The sequence below is a fragment of the Pseudophryne corroboree genome, unplaced genomic scaffold (assembly GCF_028390025.1).
Source record: "Pseudophryne corroboree isolate aPseCor3 unplaced genomic scaffold, aPseCor3.hap2 scaffold_1066, whole genome shotgun sequence".
NCBI lineage: Eukaryota > Metazoa > Chordata > Amphibia > Anura > Myobatrachidae > Pseudophryne > Pseudophryne corroboree.
Genome location: NW_026967693.1, coordinates 53,337 through 77,310, shown reverse-complemented (window position 1 = coordinate 77,310; position 23,974 = coordinate 53,337). Strand labels below are relative to the sequence as shown.

The following is a 23,974-nucleotide window of genomic DNA, read 5'->3' as shown; positions in this document are numbered from 1 at the left end:
TATATACAGCGCTGAGGGAAGCAGAGACGGGAGCTGTATAGTGACGGTGTGACATCACAGTTATACTATATACTGTATATATGTTCTGCTGCTATATCACTATATACAGCGCTGAGGGAAGCAGAGACGGGAGCTGTATAGTGACGGTGTGACATCACAGTTATACTATATACTGTATATATGTTCTGCTGCTATATCACTATATACAGCGCTGAGGGAAGCAGAGACAGGAGCTGTATAGTGACGCTGTGACATCACAGTTATACTATACTGTATATATGTTCTGCTGCTATATCACTATATACAGCGCTGAGGGAAGCAGAGACGGGAGCTGTATAGTGACGGTGTGACATCACAGTTATACTATATACTGTATATATGTTCTGCTGCTATATCACTATATACAGCGCTGAGGGAAGCAGAGACGGGAGCTGTATAGTGACGGTGTGACATCACAGTTATACTATATACTGTATATATGTTCTGCTGCTATATCACTATATACAGCGCTGAGGGAAGCAGAGACGGGAGCTGTATAGTGACAGTGTGACATCACAGTTATACTATATACTGTATATATGTACTGCCTCTATATCACTATATACAGCGCTGAGGGAAGCAGAGACGGGAGCTGTATAGTGACGGTGTGACATCACAGTTATACTATATACTGTATATATGTTCTGCTGCTATATCACTATATACAGCGCTGAGGGAAGCAGAGACGGGAGCTGTATAGTGACGGTGTGACATCACAGTTATACTATATACTGTATATATGTTCTGCTGCTATATCACTATATACAGCGCTGAGGGAAGCAGAGACGGGAGCTGTATAGTGACGGTGTGACATCACAGTTATACTATATACCGTATATATGTTCTGCTGCTATATCACTATATACAGCGCTGAGGGAAGCAGAGACGGGAGCTGTATAGTGACGGTGTGACATCACAGTTATACTATATACTGTATATATGTTCTGCTGCTATATCACTATATACAGCACTGAGGGAAGCAGAGACGGGAGCTGTATAGTGACGGTGTGACATCACAGTTATAGTATATACTGTATATATGTTCTGCTGCTATATCACTATATACAGCGCTGAGGGAAGCGGAGACGGGAGCTGTATAGTGACGGTGTGACATCACAGTTATACTATATACTGTATATATGTTCTGCTACTATATCACTATATACAGCGCTGAGGGAAGCAGAGACGGGAGCTGTATAGTGACAGTGTGACATCACAGTTATACTATATACTGTATATATGTTCTGCTGCTATATCACTATATACAGTGCTGAGGGAAGCAGAGACGGGCTGTATAGTGACGGTGTGACATCACAGTTATACTATATACTGTATATATGTTCTGCTGCTATATCACTATATACAGCGCTGAGGGAAGCAGAGACGGGAGCTGTATAGTGACAGTGTGACATCACAGTTATACTATATACTGTATATATGTTCTGCCTCTATATCACTATATACAGCGCTGAGGGAAGCAGAGATGGGAGCTGTATAGTGACGGTGTGACATCACAGTTATACTATATACTGTATATATGTACTGCTGCTATATCACTATATACAGCGCTGAGGGAAGCAGAGACGGGCTGTATAGTGACGGTGTGACATCACAGTTATACTATATACTGTATATATGTACTGCTGCTATATCACTATATACAGCGCTGAGGGAAGCAGAGACGGGAGCTGTATAGTGACAGTGTGACATCACAGTTATACTATATACTGTATATATGTACTGCTGCTATATCACTATATACAGCGCTGAGGGAAGCAGAGACGGGCTGTATAGTGACGGTGTGACATCACAGTTATACTATATACTGTATATATGTTCTGCTGCTATATCACTATATACAGCTCTGAGGGAAGCAGAGACAGGAGCTGTATAGTGACGGTGTGACATCACAGTTATACTATATACTGTATATATGTTCTGCTGCTATATCACTATATACAGCGCTGAGGGAAGCAGAGACAGGAGCTGTATAGTGACGGTGTGACATCACAGTTATACTATATACTGTATATATGTTCTGCTGCTATATCACTATATACAGCGCTGAGGGAAGCAGAGACAGGAGCTGTATAGTGACGCTGTGACATCACAGTTATACTATATACTGTATATATGTTCTGCTGCTATATCACTATATACAGCGCTGAGGGAAGCAGAGACAGGAGCTGTATAGTGACGCTGTGACATCACAGTTATACTATATACTGTATATATGTTCTGCTGCTATATCACTATATACAGCGCTGAGGGAAGCAGAGACAGGGGCTGTATAGTGACGGTGTGACATCACAGTTATACTATATACTGTATATATGTTCTGCTGCTATATCACTATATACAGCGCTGAGGGAAGCAGAGACAGGAGCTGTATAGTGACAGTGTGACATCACAGTTATACTATATACTGTATATATGTTCTGCTGCTATATCACTATATACAGCGCTGAGGGAAGCAGAGACGGGCTGTATAGTGACGGTGTGACATCACAGTTATAGTATATACTGTATATATGTTCTGCTGCTATATCACTATATACAGCGCTGAGGGAAGCAGAGACAGGAGCTGTATAGTGACGGTGTGACATCACAGTTATACTATATACTGTATATATGTTCTGCTGCTATATCACTATATACAGCGCTGAGGGAAGCAGAGACGGGAGCTGTATAGTGACGCTGTGACATCACAGTTATACTATATACTGTATATATGTTCTGCTGCTATATCACTATATACAGCGCTGAGGGAAGCAGAGACAGGAGCTGTATAGTGATAGTGTGACATCACAGTTATACTATATACTGTATATATGTTCTGCTGCTATATCACTATATACAGCGCTGAGGGAAGCAGAGACAGGAGCTGTATAGTGACGGTGTGACATCACAGTTATACTATATACTGTATATATGTTCTGCCTCTATATCACTATATACAGCGCTGAGGGAAGCAGAGACGGGAGCTGTATAGTGACGGTGTGACATCACAGTTATACTATATACTGTATATATGTTCTGCTGCTATATCAGTATATACAGCGCTGAGGGAAGCAGAGACAGGAGCTGTATAGTGACAGTGTGACATCACAGTTATACTATATACTGTATATATGTTCTGCTGCTATATCACTATATACAGCGCTGAGGGAAGCAGAGACGGGAGCTGTATAGTGACGGTGTGACATCACAGTTATACTATATACTGTATATATGTTCTGCCTCTATATCACTATATACAGCGCTGAGGGAAGCAGAGACAGGAGCTGTATAGTGACGGTGTGACATCACAGTTATACTATATACTGTATATATGTTCTGCTGCTATATCACTATATACAGCGCTGAGGGAAGCAGAGACGGGAGCTGTATAGTGACGGTGTGACATCACAGTTATACTATATACTGTATATATGTTCTGCCTCTATATCACTATATACAGCGCTGAGGGAAGCAGAGACAGGAGCTGTATAGTGACGGTGTGACATCACAGTTATACTATATACTGTATATATGTTCTGCTGCTATATCACTATATACAGCGCTGAGGGAAGCAGAGACAGGAGCTGTATAGTGACAGTGTGACATCACAGTTATAGTATATACTGTATATATGTTCTGCTGCTATATCACTATATACAGCGCTGAGGGAAGCAGAGACGGGAGCTGTATAGTGACGGTGTGACATCACAGTTATACTATATACTGTATATATGTTCTGCTGCTATATCACTATATACAGCGCTGAGGGAAGCAGAGACGGGAGCTGTATAGTGACGGTGTGACATCACAGTTATACTATATACTGTATATATGTTCTGCTGCTATATCACTATATACAGCGCTGAGGGAAGCAGAGACAGGAGCTGTATAGTGACGGTGTGACATCACAGTTATACTATATACTGTATATATGTTCTGCTGCTATATCACTATATACAGCGCTGAGGGAAGCAGAGACAGGAGCTGTATAGTGACGGTGTGACATCACAGTTATAGTATATACTGTATATATGTTCTGCTGCTATATCACTATATACAGCGCTGAGGGAAGCAGAGACAGGAGCTGTATAGTGACGGTGTGACATCACAGTTATACTATATACTGTATATATGTTCTGCTGCTATATCACTATATACAGCGCTGAGGGAAGCAGAGACGGGAGCTGTATAGTGACGGTGTGACATCACAGTTATACTATATACTGTATATATGTTCTGCTGCTATATCACTATATACAGCGCTGAGGGAAGCAGAGACGGGAGCTGTATAGTGACAGTGTGACATCACAGTTATACTATATACTGTATATATGTTCTGCTGCTATATCACTATATACAGCGCTGAGGGAAGCAGAGACGGGAGCTGTATAGTGACGGTGTGACATCACAGTTATACTATATACTGTATATATGTTCTGCTGCTATATCACTATATACAGCGCTGAGGGAAGCAGAGACGGGAGCTGTATAGTGACGGTGTGACATCACAGTTATACTATATACTGTATATATGTTCTGCTGCTATATCACTATATACAGCGCTGAGGGAAGCAGAGACGGGAGCTGTATAGTGACGGTGTGACATCACAGTTATACTATATACTGTATATATGTTCTGCTGCTATATCACTATATACAGCGCTGAGGGAAGCAGAGACGGGAGCTGTATAGTGACAGTGTGACATCACAGTTATACTATATACTGTATATATGTTCTGCTGCTATATCACTATATACAGCGCTGAGGGAAGCAGAGACGGGAGCTGTATAGTGACGGTGTGACATCACAGTTATACTATATACTGTATATATGTTCTGCTGCTATATCACTATATACAGCGCTGAGGGAAGCAGAGACGGGAGCTGTATAGTGACGGTGTGACATCACAGTTATACTATATACTGTGTATATGTTTTGCTGCTATATCACTATATACAGCGCTGAGGGAAGCAGAGACAGGAGCTGTATAGTGACGCTGTGACATCACAGTTATACTATATACTGTATATATGTTCTGCTGCTATATCACTATATACAGCGCTGAGGGAAGCAGAGACGGGAGCTGTATAGTGACGGTGTGACATCACAGTTATACTATATACCGTATATATGTTCTGCTGCTATATCACTATATACAGCGCTGAGGGAAGCAGAGACAGGAGCTGTATAGTGACGGTGTGACATCACAGTTATAGTATATACTGTATATATGTTCTGCTGCTATATCACTATATACAGCGCTGAGGGAAGCAGGGACGGGCTGTATAGTGACGGTGTGACATCACAGTTATACTATATACTGTGTATATGTTCTGCTGCTATATCACTATATACAGCGCTGAGGGAAGCAGAGACGGGAGCTGTATAGTGATAGTGTGACATCACAGTTATACTATATACTGTATATATGTTCTGCTGCTATATCACTATATACAGCGCTGAGGGAAGCAGAGACAGAAGCTGTATAGTGACGGTGTGACATCACAGTTATACTATATACTGTATATATGTTCTACTGCTATATCACTATATACAGCGCTGAGGGAAGCAGAGACGGGAGCTGTATAGTGACGCTGTGACATCACAGTTATACTATATACTGTATATATGTTCTGCTGCTATATCACTGTATACAGCGCTGAGGGAAGCAGAGACGGGCTGTATAGTGACAGTGTGACATCACAGTTATACTATATACTGTATATATGTTCTGCTGCTATATCACTGTATACAGCGCTGAGGGAAGCAGAGACAGGAGCTGTATAGTGACGGTGTGACATCACAGTTATACTATATACTGTGTATATGTTCTGCTGCTATATCACTATATACAGCGCTGAGGGAAGCAGAGACGGGAGCTGTATAGTGACGGTGTGACATCACACAGTCATAGGGGAATTATAATGTGTTTTCTCTTCTCGTATGAAGGTCTCTGTGCACCCCGATACAGGCGACACCATCCCCTTCATATTGCGACCGCCTGGTGAGTATGATAGACATTTATACAGAGGGTCAGAGTGCCGCAGCTGGGAGTGGGAAGGTGCACGTGCGTCACTCCCTGCAGGAATTTAAAGGAGTTTGCCCCTGAGAGACTCATGACACCCACTTACCTCTAATGTGCTAAATGGGTAGGATTGTCACTTATATTTCTCAAGGGGTGTGAACTGGCTCCTCCCTCTATGCCCCTCCTCCAGAATCCAGTTAGATTCTGTGCCCAGGGAGACTGGTCACACACAGGGGAGCTCTACTGAGTTTCTCTGAAAAAAGACTTTTGTTAGGTTTATTATTTTCAGGGAGATCTACTGGCAACAGGCTCTCTGCATCGTGGCACTGAGGGGAGAGAAGCAGACCTACTTCTGTGAGTTCAAGGGCTCTGCTTCTTAGGCTACTGGACACCATTAGCTCCAGAGGGTCCGATCACTTGGTACGCCTAGCTGCTTGTTCCCGGAGCCACGCCGTCACCCCCCTCACAGAGCCAGAAAAATGAAGCCGGGTGAGTAAAAGAAGAACCGAAGGCTTTAGTGATGGCAGAAGACTTCAGGTCTTGAGGTACCGCGCATCGGTCGCGCTACGCGCCATGCTCCCACACACGCAGCGGGGGGCCGCCCTGGGCAGCATGTAGACCTGAAGTAAAAAACTGGTAAAAGTTATATGAAAAGTTCCTGGGCACTTAATATAGACCCCCGCCAGTATAAATATGCTAAAATGAGCGGGACTGAAGCGCGCTGGTGAGGGGGCGTGGCTTAGCCCTCACAGCTCTGACCAGCGCCATTTTCTCTTCACAGAAGCTGCAGAGACGCTGGCCCTGACCTCCACACTGCTGTACAAGTAACAGGGGGAGGGGGGGGGGGGGGCACAGTAAAATTGGTGCTATTATCTTTATTTTCTCTATCGTCCTAGTGGATGCTGGGGTTCCTGAAAGGACCATGGGGAATAGCGGCTCCGCAGGAGACAGGGCACAAAAAGTAAAGCTTTAGGATCAGGTGGTGTGCACTGGCTCCTCCCCCTATGACCCTCCTCCAAGCCTTAGTTAGATTTTTGTGCCCGGCCGAGAAGGGTGCAATCTAGGTGGCTCTCCTAAAGAGCTGCTTAGAGAGTTTAGCTTAGGTTTTTTATTTTACAGTGAGTCCTGCTGGCAACAGGATCACTGCAACGAGGGACAGAGGGGAGAAGAAGTGAACTCACCTGCGTGCAGGATGGATTGGCTTCTTGGCTACTGGACATCAGCTCCAGAGGGACGATCACAGGTACAGCCTGGATGGTCACCGGAGCCACGCCGCCGGCCCCCTCACAGATGCTGAAGCAAGAAGAGGTCCAGAATCGGCGGCTGAAGACTCCTGCAGTCTTCTTAAGGTAGCGCACAGCACTGCAGCTGTGCGCCATTTTCCTCTCAGCACACTTCACACGGCAGTCACCGAGGGTGCAGGGCGCTGGGGGGGGGCGCCCTGGGAGGCAAATGAAAACCTTTAAAAAGGCTAAAAATACCTCACATATAGCCCCAGAGGCTATTGTATATAAAGTTTCAGTACCGGGATAGGCGCTGGGTTGTGAGCTGGCAAACTCCCTCTGTGTCTCTCTAACAGGCTTTGCTGTGGGTCTGTCCCCTATAGCCAGTGTGATTGTAGGTGTCGGTACATGTGTGTCGACATGTCTGAGGCTGAGTGCTCTTCCCAGGAGGAAGCTGGAGTGGGGACAGAAAAGGCGGTGGGACTGACCCTGGCAGCACCGCCGACTGCTGAGTGGGTAAATATGTGGAGTGTTTTGAATGCAAATGTGGCTCGGTTGACTAAGAGATTAGATAAATCTGAATCTAAGAACCAGACATGGAGGAAATCCATGGAAGATGCATTGTCACAAGCTCAGACCCCTTCGGGGTCACAGAAACGTGCATTTACCCAGATAGCTGATACAGATACCGACACAGACTCTGACTCCAGTGTCGACTATTGTGATGCCAGATTAAATCCAAAACTGGCTAAGAGCATTCAGTACATGATTGTGGCAATAAAAGAAGTATTACATATCACGGGGGACCCTGCTGTTCCTGATACAAGGGTCTGTATGTTTAAAGGAAAGAAACCTGAGGTAACGTTTCCTCCCTCTCATGAACTAAACGCTCTTTTTGAAAAGGTTTGGGAAAATCCTGACAAGAAGGTACAGGTTCCCAAAAGAATTTTACAGTGGCATATCCGTTTCCCTCTGGGGACAGGGAAAAGTGGGAGTCGATCCCCACGGTGGACAAAGCTCTATCGCGTCTGTCCAAAAAGGTGGCGCTTCCGTCTCCTGACACGGCAGCCCTAAAGGATCCTGCGGATCGTGAGCAGCAAAATACACTAAAATCCATTTATGTCACTACAGGGTCGCTACTCAGGCCTGCCGTTGCGTCGGCATGGGTGAGTAGCGCTATAGAAAAGTGGGCAGATAACTTGTCATCTGAGGTAGATTCCCTGGACAGGGATAGCGTGCTTTTGACTCTGGGTCATATCAGGGATGCTGCAGCATATTTAAAAGAAGCTGTAAGGGATATTGTCCTTTTTGGATCAAGGACCAATGCCATGGCAGTCTCAGCTAGGAGGGCATTGTGGATTCATCAATGGAATGCTGATGCTGACTCGAAGAAGACTATGGAGTCTCTACCGTTTAACGGTAGTGTCTTGTTTGGTGACGGCCTCACTGACCTGGTATCTACGGCTACCGCGGGTAAGTCGTCATTTTTACCTTATGTTCCTGCACAACAAAAGAAAACGCCCCACTATCAGATGCAGTCCTTTCGGCCCAATAAATACAAAAAAGGACGAGGGTCCTCCTTCCTTGCTGCGAGAGGAAGAGGAAAGGGAAAACGGTCACAGGCTGTGGCAAGTTCCCAAGAGCAGAAGTCCTCTCCGGCTTCTACTAAATCCACCGCATGACGCTGGGGCTCCTCTGCGGGAGTCCGCACCGGTGGGGGCACGTCTCAAACTCTTCAGTCAGGCCTGGGTTCGCTCGGCCGTGGATCCTTGGATATTAGAAATAGTATCCCAAGGGTACAAATTAAAGTTTCAAGACGTGCCCCCTCACCGATTTTTCAAATTGTCCTTGCCAGCTTCTCTTCCAGAAAGGGAGGTAGTATGCGCTGCAATACTAAAGCTGTGTCAAAATCAAGTCATTGTCACAGTACCCCCGTCACTTCGTGTCAAAATCAAGTCATTGTCACAGTACCCCCGTCACTTCGTGGTCCCGAAGCCGGATGGCTCGGTCAGACCGATTTCGAAACTAAAATCCCTCAATTCCTTTCTAAAGAAATTCAAATTCAAGATGGAATCTCTCCGAGCAGTGATCTCCAGTCTGGAGGGGGGGGGATTTTATGGTGTCGGTCGACATAAAGGATGCCTACTTACACGTTCCCATATATCCTCCACATCAGGCATACCTGAGGTTTGCTGTTCAGGATTGTCATTACCAATTTCAGACGTTGCCGTTTGGTCTGTCCACGGCTCCGAGGATTTTAACCAAGCAGGGAATCACAATTATCCCGTACTTGGACGATCTCCTCATAAAGGCGAGATCCAAGGAGCAATTGATGAAAAACATTGCGCTATCGCTGACAATTCTGCAACAACATGGTTGGCTCCTAAACTTGCCAAAATCACAGTTGGTTCCGATGACACGGCTGTCGTTCCTGGGTATGATTCTGTATACAGAATTACAGAGAGTTTTTCTTCCAGTAGAAAAGGCTCTGGAAATACAGAACATGGTAAAACAGATTCTGAAACCGGCAAGAGTGTTGATTCTTCAATGCACTCGGTTGCTGGGGAAGATGGTGGCGGCCTACGAGGTTCCATGCCAGGGTGTTTCAGTGGGACCTGTTGGACAAGTGGTCCGGGTCTATCCTGGACATGCACCGGAAAATACTCCTATCTTCCAGGACCAGGATCTCCCTTCTGTGGTGGCTGCACAGTTCTCACCTTCTGGAGGGACGCAGGTTCGGGATTCAGGATTGGATCCTGGTGACCACAGATGCAAGTCTCCGAGGCTGGGGAGCAGTTACACAGTGGAGAAATTTTCAGGGAAAATGGTCAAGCCAGGAAGCTTGTCTGCACATAAACATTCTGGAATTAAGGGCCATTTACAATGGCATTCTGCAAGCGGAACATCTTCTTTGCGGTCTGCCTGTCTTGATTCAGTCAGACAACATAACAGCAGTGGCGTACATAAACCGCCAGGGCGGAACAAAGAGCAGAGCGGCAATGGCCGAGGCCACGAAAGTTCTTCGCTGGGTGGAAAGACATGCAAGCGCTCTGTCAGCGGTCTTCATTCCAGGAGTGGACAACTGGGAAGCAGATTTCCTCAGCAGACACGATCTCCATCCAGGAGAGTGGGGTCTTCATCAAGAGGTCTTTGCAGAAGTGACAAGTCGTTGGGGAATTCCTCAAATAGACATGATGGCGTCCCGCCTCAACAAGAAACTTCAGAGATATTGTTCCAGGTCGACGGACCCTCAAGCGATAGCGGTGGACGCCCTAGTGACACCGTGGGTGTTTCCGTCGGTCTATGTGTTCCCTCCACTTCCACTCATTCCAAAGGTGATAAAGATGATAAGAAGAACAATGGTCCAGGCGATACTCATTGTTCCAGATTGGCCAAAGAGGGCCTGGTATCCAGATCTTCAGGAATTGCTCATAGAAGATCCCTGGCCTCTTCCTCTACGGGAGGACCTATTAAAACAAGGACCGTGCGTGTATCAAGACGTACCGCGGCTGCGTTTGACCGCATCCTCTACGGACTAAGAGAAAAGGATTTACCGGTAGGTATTAAAATCCTATTTTATGGAATTAATAATATAGATGGGGGGTCACATGGCTGTAATATTACATATGGGAAGTCACATGGCTATAATATTACAGGTGGGGGGTCCCATGGGTGTAGTATTACAGGTGGGGGTGATATGGCTAAAATATTATAGATGGCCGGGTCACATGACTATAATATTAAAGATGGTTGGTCACATGGCTATAATTTTACAGGCGGGGAGGCAAATGGCTATAATATTACAGGTGGGGGGGCACATGGCTATAATATTACAGGTGGGGGGGTCACATGGCTATAATTTCTTTATCATCCACTAGGGGTCACTGGAGTACTCTTGGGATATGGACGGGCGTGGCCGAACAAAGGCACTGAATATTTAAATTTAGGACTCTCCCCCTCCTCCATATCCCCGAGTACCTCAGTGTACTCTCTCAGTGTTTTTTCGGTGCTCACAGCACGAACATCGGCTTGTGGTATAACCACACTTGGATTTTTATTTTTAATTTTTATTTTTAATTTTTATTTTTACACTTAGCACGTCCCTTCCCAGTTTCTGGAAAAACATGGGTCCGGGATAGTGCCGCTGCACGGGCAGCGAATGGCGTGTCGGTCCTCACAAAGAGCACCCTCACAGCCACAGACAGCATGGCGTGTCGGTCCTCACAAAGAGCACCCTCACAGCCACAGACAGCCCACTGCTCCTACAAGCAGCCAGGACTAGAGAGCTGGACGGAGCTTGCACAGAAGAAGCCCGTCGCAGCCATAGATCACTGGGAAGCTGACTGGAGGACGGAGCTTACACATAGAAGCCCCGTCGCAGCCAGGACTACAGAGCTGAACGGAGCTTACACAGAAGAAGCCCCGTCACAGCCATGAGTCACATCACTGAAGCTGGACGGAGCTTACACAGAAGAAGCCTCGTCACAGCCAGACATGATCATAAAGGTAGGCTGGGGAAACGGGGCGGTCAGCGCAGGCTGCCGCCCCGCTATGTAGGGGTTAATGCCTCGCGCTCATACTGAGCTCCGTCCGGCTGCACAGCAGGGGGAGCTCATACGCGCTATGCCCAGCCGCTATGAACATCACAGAGTCTGACACTGGACGGAGCTTACAGAAAGCCCCGTCACAGCCAGGATGAAAGCCCGTCACAGGACGTAGCTTACAGTAAGTGCGGCAAGGTATGGTGGGGTGTCAGGGCGGTCAGCTCACGCTGCCGCCCTGCTGTGTGGGTGTTTGCACCGCTGAAGCCGCCATTGATATGCCCCGCTGAACTACGCTAGAGATCAGAGCGGCCGCACGTCACTCAGAGACGCCGGCCGCTCTCCCAGCGCTGATTACCCGGCACAGGCGCCGCCCGAGCCAGCCACTCTACCCGCTTTCTAAGACAGAGCGGCCGCACGTCACTCACAGACGCCGGCCGCTCTTCCTGCGCTAACACCGCACGCCGCTGATATGATGTATGAAGGCGCCGGCCGCTCTTCCGGACGGCTCCCCAGCGCTAGACACAGCGCTCCCCTGCTCTCCCGTCCGCTGCAGGTAACATGGAGAGACTACCTCACAAGCAGCGCAGCTGCAGGGGGGGTGAGGGGGAGTATGCCCATAGCAGCAGCACCATCTAGCAAGGCTGCATGGGTTAATAATAGGCTGGTCAGCTTTTTAAACAGTAAGGAATAGGCTATCAATGTCATAACATATTGCATTTTTTAACCATGTTTCCTGGTATTTTCTGTTAAGGCTGCAATATAAGGCTGCAGGCAGTGTTCATATTAATGGAAGGCTAACTAAATGCAGGTATTTTACCTAGACCTGTGTTATCACTGTATAATAGGCTATTAAGCCTATATTAACACTGCAGCAGGTAATCTGTACTGTGATTTTCTGTGAAAGCATGGCATTAGGGCCATTTTAATCATTGCTGTTTTTCCAGCTTATAATTCCAGAACATTCCGGCCATACACCTCTACTCCACAAGGAGGCGCAGGGGTGTTAGTGGGAATTTTTTGGTTCAGGTTTCACATGAGTTAGCCATGTAATTCCTGCCCGCCATGTAATCTGTATTTCTACATAATTCTAGAACATTCCTGCCCTACATCTCTAAGCCACCAGAGGCGCAGGGGAGTTAGTAGGAATTTGGTTCGGGTTTCATATGCCCATGTGAACTGCTTTTCACATAAAGAATACTTTGGTTTCTCTTCATATCGAATAAATCTTTCGTTTTTTTTACTAAAGATTTCCGTAGAGAGAAACAAGCATGAGTTTCATATGAATATGCTGTTCAGCAATAACATATATATATATATATATATATATATATATATATATATATATATATGACACAAAGTCGTGCAAGTGTCTGTCTGTTGCATATTATGGTGTCTGTCTACATAGCGAGTAAGGCTCTAGTGCAGACTAAAATTAATTTTACAGAATCCTATGTTAACATTGGCAATTCAAATTAAAAGAGCGGTAACATCGGAGTCTCGGAATGACTCCGCCAGGTCTAACAAAAGACAGTCTTTCCAAAGGGCCAATTTCCCTTTGGGTACCAGAGTGTTTATTTCACTGGTCTTATAATATTAATGCACGATTCTATGTCAAATCTCACACCGATAACTACGAGTGAGAAGGGTACATTAGTCCAGCACTCAGATAGTGCGGGGTTTTTGACAACCATACATAATCGTTTCCAAAAGGACGCGATCCGCCATTGCTAGATGCGTTTCTGTCAAACATTATAAAAACCCAGGATACATTTGGGTCACTAGAATTTATGTATGGAACAATGACGATCACGGTTAAAAGAAGCTGCAGAGTATATCTGTAAAGCTTCTGCTAACGCCGGTTACTTTCATTGTCGCTAGTTAAGCGCGACAAGGCCAGAGCTTGTTTGCTCCTAAATTTGATATATTTATCCCTTTATGATATTCAGCCATTACCGCATACAGTATACTTGTAACGGCGTTTTATCCCTTTATAAGAAACAGTCACGCCTTGTAACGACAGGACGTTACAGTCAGCAAGCCAGTGGTTTGATGACCTCTTTTACAATTGGGGAAGCGCGTCTTTACATGTTACATTTGCGAGGTTTCATGACTTCAACTCATGAATGTCTCAGCTATTTACAGCTTAAAGGACAAAACTGCCTCTGTCGAACGGTTTGGCAGGTTGCCATTTAGTCTTTGCTGGTTTATAAACCAGGCAGTAGTACTCCAACAGAGTCAGAGTTACTTATTCCCCTCTGTTTGAGCAAAACCAAACAGCTCCGTCGCAATATCAATCAGCAAGTCACTTACTACAGTTAGGAAATGGAATTTTTGCGGTTAGTATTTGCTTATTGGAGCCACAAAATTGCATAATTGCATTTAATCTTCACAATGCGTACTTACCCATTCCGGTTTGTTCATCACAGGTTCTAGCGTTTGCAAATCGCCACAACCATTAACCATTTCAGGTCTACCGTTGCTTATCGACTCGGGTATTTACCAAAGTGATGTTGGGATGATAGCTCATCTCACATAAAAATTCTGTCTCAACAGAGTTTCTCTATCTTAGATGATTTGCTCATAAGAATTTTGTCTCAACAAAGTTCCTCTAACTTGTGCTACTAAGGTATACTGCGGTAGCAGATCAAGTTCGACACTAAATGATGTCAATTCCTAGGTAAGATTATAATTTTACCTACTACACCAGCAAGAACAAATGTACATCTAGTAATTAGTGCAAAACACGCACACTAGCGGTACATTGGTGTATTCACCTATTAAGAATAAAGATGTGTGTTCAATTTAGTTCGCCACCCTTCACTCGCGTTTCCCACAGAGGTACAAGGGTGCATATACTCTGGACGAGAGTCGCAGAGGGTCAGGATTTGTAGTTAAAATCAGCGACAAAGGTTCTAAAACGGATCACGACAGATTGCTGTCGATAAATGTCCTAGAACTCCGTGCATTTTACAATGCAATACATGATTCGTTTTCAGTCTAACCAGGGGCAGTCAGACAAGGCAACGGCAGTTGCATACACAACAACCAGGGAGAACCAAGAATCCGCATGGCAATGCGGCAGGTAACTCAAATCCTCAATGGCTCAGAACACCATTATGTGAAAATGTCAAGAGATCATTCAGTGAGTGGACATCTGTTAGACAGATGATCACAACCGTCAGAATTTGGATCCTGAAAACTGGACATTAAATCCAGAGGTGTTTCATATGTGAGTCCACAGAAGGGGGTTACCCTCAAGTATACATGATGGCATCTCGCCACAATTACAAAAGCTCAGTATGTGTACAAAACAGATCACAAGGGCTGTGGCGGTGGAGTCTCTCACATTCATGTGGTCATTCAGCATCGTGTATCTGGCTCCGCCACGCTGCTCTCTCCGTTGCCAAAACGGATCAGAAAACAGTTCGTCACAGTCATACTGGTGGTATCTCATGGGTTTCGGAGAAGTTTGCTTCTCGAATTTCCAAGGAATACTTGCACACGATCTTGGCCCGCTCATAATACGTCCAACCTGTTACATCAGGGAACGTTCTTTTACCCATAGTTACCTATGTACCTATTACCTATGTACCGCAGCTGCGGTTGACGGGGTGAGGGTTCAGACCACCCTCTTAAGAAATAGAGCATTACAGTATCGGTTATACCAACCCTGTTACAAGTTAGTAAGCCGCTTAAGGCAGCTCATTATTACAAAATTTCGTGTGCTTACATAGCTTGTAAACCTCGGAGGTTTCCAACATCATCCTTCAGGTTACCCGTATTCTGTTAAACGGGGTGGGATGGAAAACTGTGTTGATCTGCACTAAGAGTGCAGGTATCTGTGTGGTAAACTTATTTTCAAAGACGTTTGCCTCTATTTGCGTCTGTACACATCTTTCTACAAGGTGTCATCAAAGTTCAGACTCTATTTATCCCACCTACAGCGCCAGACGACTTGAAGTTGGGTTCAGATGTCTTACAGTTTTCATATTTTGAACCCTTACAACATATGGGAATTAAGTTTCTCACTTTGGAAAACATTTTTCTTCTAGCCTTGGCTTCGGCAAGGGTTTTGGTTTCATAATTGGGGTGCCTTGTATTCCAAGCCACCGTATTTGAGTTTTCTCATGACAAAGCAGAGTTTCGGACGAATTCCGCTTTCGTATCCTTCACATCAATATACCAATAGTGGTTCCTGTGTGGACAGCACATTCTAGAATTCTGAATGTGGTACACGCATTACGCGTTTATATATGTCCCGAACGTCTACAGTACGTGATATGAATACGTTGTTTGTTCTCTATGATACTACCAACTGGGGTTAGCCAGTTTCTCAGCAGACATTATCCAGTTGGATAATAATAATGACTACAAGTCAGGCTTACTTTAAGGCTAAGTTACAATCGCCTACGTCAGTAATAGCTCATCCCACAGGTTCTGTGGGAATGTCAGACCCAGCGGGTCGTGGAGCGTCTACGACGCGGCTACATAGCCTTTAGTGCACCACGTTTGTGCACGTTTACACGTTATGAATGGTGGCGCCATCAGCATCTAGCTTTGGGCTGCCTACTGTTACAAGTATCAAACAGCTCTCCCGCCCACGAGGGAAGCTTTGGTACGTCCCAAGAGTACTCCAGTGACCCCTAGTGGATGATAAAGAAAATAGGATTTTGGTACTTACCAGGTAAATCCTTTTCTTTGAATCCATAGGGGGCACTGGACGCCCACCCAGAGCAGTTTTACCTGGGTTGTTTTAAGCTCAAGGGAGCTTAGGGTAACAAGTTTTACTTGATTGATATTAAGCTCAGAGGAGCTTATGTTAACACATTTTCACCGATTGGTTCAAATTATAAAGTTCTATCGGTTATGGTGTCAACTGTTTAGTTGACAGTAAGGTTATGGGTCAACATTGTGGTTGTCCGTTATGTTATAGGTATTCTCCATTGTCAACCTCTCTATATCGTTCCTGTTCGCTCAGTAAAAAACACTGAGAGAGTACACTGAGGTACTCGGGGATATGGAGGAGGGGGAGAGTCCTAAATTTAAATATTCAGTGCCTTTGTTCGGCCACGCCCGTCCATATCCCAAGAGTACTCCAGTGCCCCCTATGGATTCAAAGAAAAGGATTTACCTGGTAAGTACCAAAATCCTATTATTACAGGTGGGGGGGTCACATGGCTATAATATTACAGGTGGCGGGGTCACATGGCTATAATATTACAGGTGGGGAGTCACATGGCTATAATATTACAGGTGAGGGGCACATGGCTATAATATTACAGGTGGCGGGGTCACATGGCTATAATATTACAGGTGGGGGGCACATGGCTATAATATTACAGGTGGCGGTTAAAAATGAATATAAAACAATCGTCCATTAGTAAATGTGTTTTAGCCCCTGAAACCCAACCTCGATTTTGATCAAGTACCATTGGTTTTAAATCAATAAAAATAAACCTTTAGTAAATAAACCCCTAAGAGGCTATCACTGCAGTGACGCGATTCCTGTAGCTGTCAATGAGACGTCTGTACCTGTCCCACTCTTCCTTAGCAGTCTCCGGCGTTATGGCGCCTTCTCCATCCTGCAGGTTCAGCTCTGTCCATAGATGCTCCACAGGATTCAGATCAGGGCTCATAGAGGCCACATGAGAACAGCCCAGTGTTCTGCTCTTCTCCATCCTGCAGGTTCATCTCTGACCATAGATGCTCCACAGGATCCAGATCAGGGCTCATAGAGGCCACATGAGAACAGCCCAGTGTTCTGCTTTTCTCCATCCTGCAGGTTCAGCTGTGTCCGTAGATGCTCCACAGGATACAGATCAGGGCTCATAGAGGCCACATGAGAACAGCCCAGTGTTCTGCTCTTCTCCATCCTCCAGGTTCAGCTCTGTCCGTAGATGCTCCACAGGATTCAGATCAGGGCTCATAGAGGCCACATGAGAACAGCCCAGTGTTCTGCTTTTCTCCATCCTGCAGGTTCATCTCTGACCATAGATGCTCCACAGGATTCAGATCAGGGCTCATAGAGGCCACATGAGAACAGCCCAGTGTTCTGCTCTTCTCCATCCTCCAGGTTCAGCTCTGTCCGTAGATGCTCCACAGGATACAGATCAGGGCTCATAGAGGCCACATGAGAACAGCCCAGTGTTCTGCTTTTCTCCATCCTCCAGGTTCAGCTCTGTCCGTAGATGCTCCACAGGATCCAGATCAGAGCTCATAGAGGCCACATAAGAACAGCCCAGTGTTCTGCTTTTCTCCATCCTGCAGGTTCAGCTCTGTCCGTAGATGCTCCATAGGATTCAGATCAGGGCTCATAGAGGCCACATGAGAACAGCCTAGTGTTCTGCTCTTCCCCGTTCTTGGCTGCCTTTAGTTCTATGTTGGGTCATTCTCCTGTTGTGACTGCGCCGTCGCTGTCTGACACTGAGCAGTATGTATCACTCCTGAGAGTTCATTGTGCCCTGCCTGGATTCTAGGCCCCCCTGTGCCAGACGCAGCAAAGCAGCCCCAAACATGACCAGGCCCCCTCCATGGGGTGTCTTTTCCTATACAGCCACATTGTTTCATCTGTGAGCAAAGGGTCTGATTCAGAGATGTATGTAAATGCATTTGCAGCTGTTGACGTGTGAAGTATGCGAATGATGCTGCCGCCTGGAGATGTGACGCCTCGCAAATGTCAGCATCATGCAGAATGCTTGGGAACTGAGACGCTGGCGCCATGTCTTCTGTGTACGAGATCGCAGATGTTAGCGGATACATACGCCTCTCCCCATAACCGCCCCAAACTGACCGTTATTTGCTCATTAAACCTCACTGCGAGCGGCATCACAAAAATGCCTTGGCGCAGTGTGACCGTGAGGCGTACAATCAGCCGATAATCACTCAATTAAGTAAATGTCGGCATTCCCAATATGCATTTTTGCAAATTCCAGTCCTCCTGGGTCTTCTCCATGGAGTCCATTGTCACCCACAGTGTCGGATAGTGCCATCTGGGACTGACGTGCCCTCACCTTGGAGTTCAGCAACGGTCTCTTTGGAAGTTTTCCTTGTCCATGGTTTTATTTTTTGAAACCATCCCGGGGTTGATTTTCCACCTGCAGCCGCATTCAGTGAGGTTTGGCTTCTGTCTCTTGGACTTTAAACTTCTTCTTTATAATATTTGCAACCGTAGTCACAGGAACATCACGCTGCTTGGAAAGACTGCCTTTTCCTTTAAAGTGCTTGCCTATAGTTTTCTTTCTGATCTCCTCAGATAACTCTCCTTTGCTCTCTGTGGTCTATGCTCAGTGCGATGCACAAGATGATACCAAACAAGGGAGTGACTTGTTTTTTTGCTGTGAGCTGCTAATTCAAGAAAGCAATTAGTTTGTGGTATCACTATATTCCATTTATTTATTATCTATTGTAAGGGAGACCTTTCAAGCTGTAAAGGCCATTTTAGAATATATTTGGAGAATAAGCAATAATTTGTGATTTCCATTTCTGTGCTGTATTCTGTGACATGATAAAGGCATGCAGGTATACATGAGACAGTAGCTTTTCCTTTCATGAAGCATTGTTTCAGTGACCTGTAAGGATACAACACGTTTGTCCACATCTGTATAAAGTGATTGCAGAAATATGTATACCCTTTACCCATTATCTATGTCCAAATATCACGGCTCTGTCCACCCACTGCGCAGTGCCGCAAGTCACGCGAAAATCTAACGGGAAGCGTTGGTCCAATTATTGGAGAAGAAGCTACAAAGCATCCGCTACCTATAAAACGTCATCCCTCTAATTACTGCACTAAGGGGGAGGGTTAGGCTGCTGGGAGGGTGGGGGGGGGGGGGGGGGGTTAGGGCGAGGGGAGGGTTAGGCTGCTGGGAGGGGGGGGGTTAGGGCGAGGAGAGGGTTAGGATGCTGGGAGGGGGGGGTTAGGGTTAGAGAGGTTGTGTTTTTTTTTTTTTACTTACCTCGCCCCTGACAGGATCCCGCCAGTGTTCCGCACGCAGTCCCATCCCCGCCACTGTGACGTATCGCTAGAAGGTGTAACTTTGATGTTTTCTGCCACTCATGTTGCTCTAACATAAACTGTTTTGTCATTTCAGCATTACTAATGATGTGGGCGCCAACGGTGAGTGCGGGTTCTTTTATCTGTACAGTAATAATAACACACAGACAAGTGACGGCCACCAACCTCCTCCCGGGGCGGCTGAGCCGTCTACTCTCTCATCAGCGTCCCTGACACACAGCGTAACCCTCATCCGTAATCGCGGCTACGCCGTGTTCTCGCACTATGTAATAATCCTCAGTAACACATGAGCCCTATATGACACTGATGGGGCGTGGGAATGGGTGTCTCTGCGGGGGGGTGTAAGTAGCCAGTGACGTATACGCTGTGTGTCTCGCAGGTTGTGGCTGCGCTATTAGTGTATAATAATCCTCAGTAACACATGAGCCCTATATGACACTGATGGGGCGAGGGAATGGGTGTCTCTGCGGGGGGGTGTAAGTAGTGACGTATACGCTGTGTGTCTCGCAGGTTGTGGCTGCGCTATTAGTGTATAATAATCCTCAGTAACACATGAGTCCTATATGACACTGATGGGGCGTGGGAATGGGTGTCTCTGCGGGGGGGTGTAAGTAGTCAGTGACGTATACGCTGTGTGTCTCGCAGGTTGTGGCTGCGCTATTAGTGTATAATAATCCTCAGTAACACATGAGCCCTATATGACACTGATGGGGCGTGGGAATGGGTGTCTCTGCGGGGGGGTGTAAGTAGTCAGTGACGTATACGCTGTGTGTCTCGCAGGTTGTGGCTGCGCTATTAGTGTATAATAATCCTCAGTAACACATGAGTCCTATATGACACTGATGGGGCGTGGGAATGGGTGTCTCTGCGGGGGGGTGTAAGTAGCCAGTGACGTATACGCTGTGTGTCTCGCAGGTTGTGGCTGCGCTATTAGTGTATAATAATCCTCAGTAACACATGAGTCCTATATGACACTGATGGGGCGTGGGAATGGGTGTCTCTGCGGGGGGGTGTAAGTAGCCAGTGACGTATACGCTGTGTGTCTCGCAGGTTGTGGCTGCGCTATTAGTGTATAATAATCCTCAGTAACACATGAGCCCTATATGACACTGATGGGGCGTGGGAATGGGTGTCTCTGCGGGGGGGTGTAAGTAGTGACGTATACGCTGTGTGTCTCGCAGGTTGTGGCTGCGCTATTAGTGTATAATAATCCTCAGTAACACATGAGTCCTATATGACACTGATGGGGCGTGGGAATGGGTGTCTCTGCGGGGGGGTGTAAGTAGTGACGTATACGCTGTGTGTCTCGCAGGTTGTGGCTGCGCTATTAGTGTATAATAATCCTCAGTAACACATGAGCCCTATATGACACTGATGGGGCGTGGGAATGGGTGTCTCTGCGGGGGGGTGTAAGTAGTCAGTGACGTATACGCTGTGTGTCTCGCAGGTTGTGGCTGCGCTATTAGTGTATAATAATCCTCAGTAACACATGAGCCCTATATGACACTGATGGGGCGTGGGAATGGGTATCTCTGCGGGGGGGTGTAAGTAGCCAGTGACGTATACGCTGTGTGTCTCGCAGGTTGTGGCTGCGCTATTAGTGTATAATAATCCTCAGTAACACATGAGTCCTATATGACACTGATGGGGGGGGGGGGGGAATGGGTGTCTCTGCGGGGGGGTGTAAGTAGTGACGTATACGCTGTGTCTCGCAGGTTGTGGCTGCGCTATTAGTGTATAATAATCCTCAGTAACACATGAGCCCTATATGACACTGATGGGGCGTGGGAATGGGTGTCTCTGCGGGGGGGTGTAAGTAGCCAGTGACGTATACGCTGTGTGTCTCGCAGGTTGTGGCTGCGCTATTAGTGTATAATAATCCTCAGTAACACATGAGTCCTATATGACACTGATGGGGCGTGGGAATGGGTGTCTCTGCGGGGGGGTGTAAGTAGTGACGTATACGCTGTGTGTCTCGCAGGTTGTGGCTGCGCTATTAGTGTATAATAATCCTCAGTAACACATGAGCCCTATATGACACTGATGGGGCGTGGGAATGGGTGTCTCTGCGGGGGGGTGTAAGTAGTCAGTGACGTATACGCTGTGTGTCTCGCAGGTTGTGGCTGCGCTATTAGTGTATAATAATCCTCAGTAACACATGAGTCCTATATGACACTGATGGGGCGTGGGAATGGGTGTCTCTGCGGGGGGGTGTAAGTAGTCAGTGACGTATACGCTGTGTGTCTCGCAGGTTGTGGCTGCGCTATTAGTGTATAATAATCCTCAGTAACACATGAGTCCTATATGACACTGATGGGGCGTGGGAATGGGTGTCTCTGCGGGGGGGTGTAAGTAGTCAGTGACGTATACGCTGTGTGTCTCGCAGGTTGTGGCTGCGCTATTAGTGTATAATAATCCTCAGTAACACATGAGCCCTATATGACACTGATGGGGCGTGGGAATGGGTGTCTCTGCGGGGGGGTGTAAGTAGCCAGTGACGTATACGCTGTGTGTCTCGCAGGTTGTGGCTGCGCTATTAGTGTATAATAATCCTCAGTAACACATGAGTCCTATATGACACTGATGGGGTGTGGGAATGGGTGTCTCTGCGGGGGGGTGTAAGTAGTCAGTGACGTATACGCTGTGTGTCTCGCAGGTTGTGGCTGCGCTATTAGTGTATAATAATCCTCAGTAACACATGAGTCCTATATGACACTGATGGGGCGTGGGAATGGGTGTCTCTGCGGGGGGGTGTAAGTAGTGACGTATACGCTGTGTGTCTCGCAGGTTGTGGCTGCGCTATTAGTGTATAATAATCCTCAGTAACACATGAGTCCTATATGACACTGATGGGGCGTGGGAATGGGTGTCTCTGCGGGGGGGTGTAAGTAGTGACGTATACGCTGTGTGTCTCGCAGGTTGTGGCTGCGCTATTAGTGTGTAATAATCCTCAGTAACACATGAGCCCTATATGACACTGATGGGGCGTGGGAATGGGTGTCTCTGCGGGGGGGTGTAAGTAGCCAGTGACGTATACGCTGTGTGTCTCGCAGGTTGTGGCTGCGCTATTAGTGTATAATAATCCTCAGTAACACATGAGTCCTATATGACACTGATGGGGCGTGGGAATGGGTGTCTCTGCGGGGGGGTGTAAGTAGTGACGTATACGCTGTGTGTCTCGCAGGTTGTGGCTGCGCTATTAGTGTATAATCCTCAGTAACACATGAGTCCTATATGACACTGATGGGGCGTGGGAATGGGTGTCTCTGCGGGGGGGTGTAAGTAGCCAGTGACGTATACGCTGTGTCTCGCAGGTTGTGGCTGCGCTATTAGTGTATAATAATCCTCAGTAACACATGAGTCCTATATGACACTGATGGGGCGTGGGAATGGGTGTCTCTGCGGGGGGGTGTAAGTAGTGACGTATACGCTGTGTGTCTCGCAGGTTGTGGCTGCGCTATTAGTGTATAATAATACTCAGTAACACATGAGCCCTATATGACACTGATGGGGCGTGGGAATGGGTGTCTCTGCGGGGGGGTGTAAGTAGCCAGTGACGTATACGCTGTGTGTCTCGCAGGTTGTGGCTGCGCTATTAGTGTATAATAATCCTCAGTAACACATGAGTCCTATATGACACTGATGGGGCGTGGGAATGGGTGTCTCTGCGGGGGGGTGTAAGTAGTCAGTGACGTATACGCTGTGTGTCTCGCAGGTTGTGGCTGCGCTATTAGTGTATAATAATCCTCAGTAACACATGAGTCCTATATGACACTGATGGGGCGTGGGAATGGGTGTCTCTGCGGGGGGGTGTAAGTAGTCAGTGACGTATACGCTGTGTGTCGCAGGTTGTGGCTGCGCTATTAGTGTATAATAATCCTCAGTAACACATGAGCCCTATATGACACTGATGGGGCGTGGGAATGGGTGTCTCTGCGGGGGGGTGTAAGTAGTCAGTGACGTATACGCTGTGTGTCTCGCCGGTTGTGGCTGCGCTATTAGTGTATAATCCTCAGTAACACATGAGCCCTATATGACACTGATGGGGCGTGGGAATGGGTGTCTCTGCGGGGGGGTGTAAGTAGTCAGTGACGTATACGCTGTGTGTCTCGCAGGTTGTGGCTGCGC

At 46.7% G+C, this 23,974-nt stretch overlaps 1 protein-coding gene and 1 pseudogene across 1 annotated transcript in view; both read left to right on the top strand.

The window, feature by feature from the left end:
• The window catches only part of LOC134988467 (sideroflexin-4-like), a 120,706-nt gene that overhangs the window by 45,992 nt on the left and 50,740 nt on the right, over positions 1–23,974 (top strand). The window contains exons 3-4 of the mRNA XM_063950551.1: positions 5,990–6,044; positions 19,923–19,948. Coding sequence (XP_063806621.1) covers positions 5,990–6,044; positions 19,923–19,948 — 81 coding nt within the window. The remainder of the gene's footprint in view (positions 1–5,989; positions 6,045–19,922; positions 19,949–23,974) is intronic.
• On the top strand, positions 13,027–13,136 carry LOC134988468 (U5 spliceosomal RNA; annotated as a pseudogene).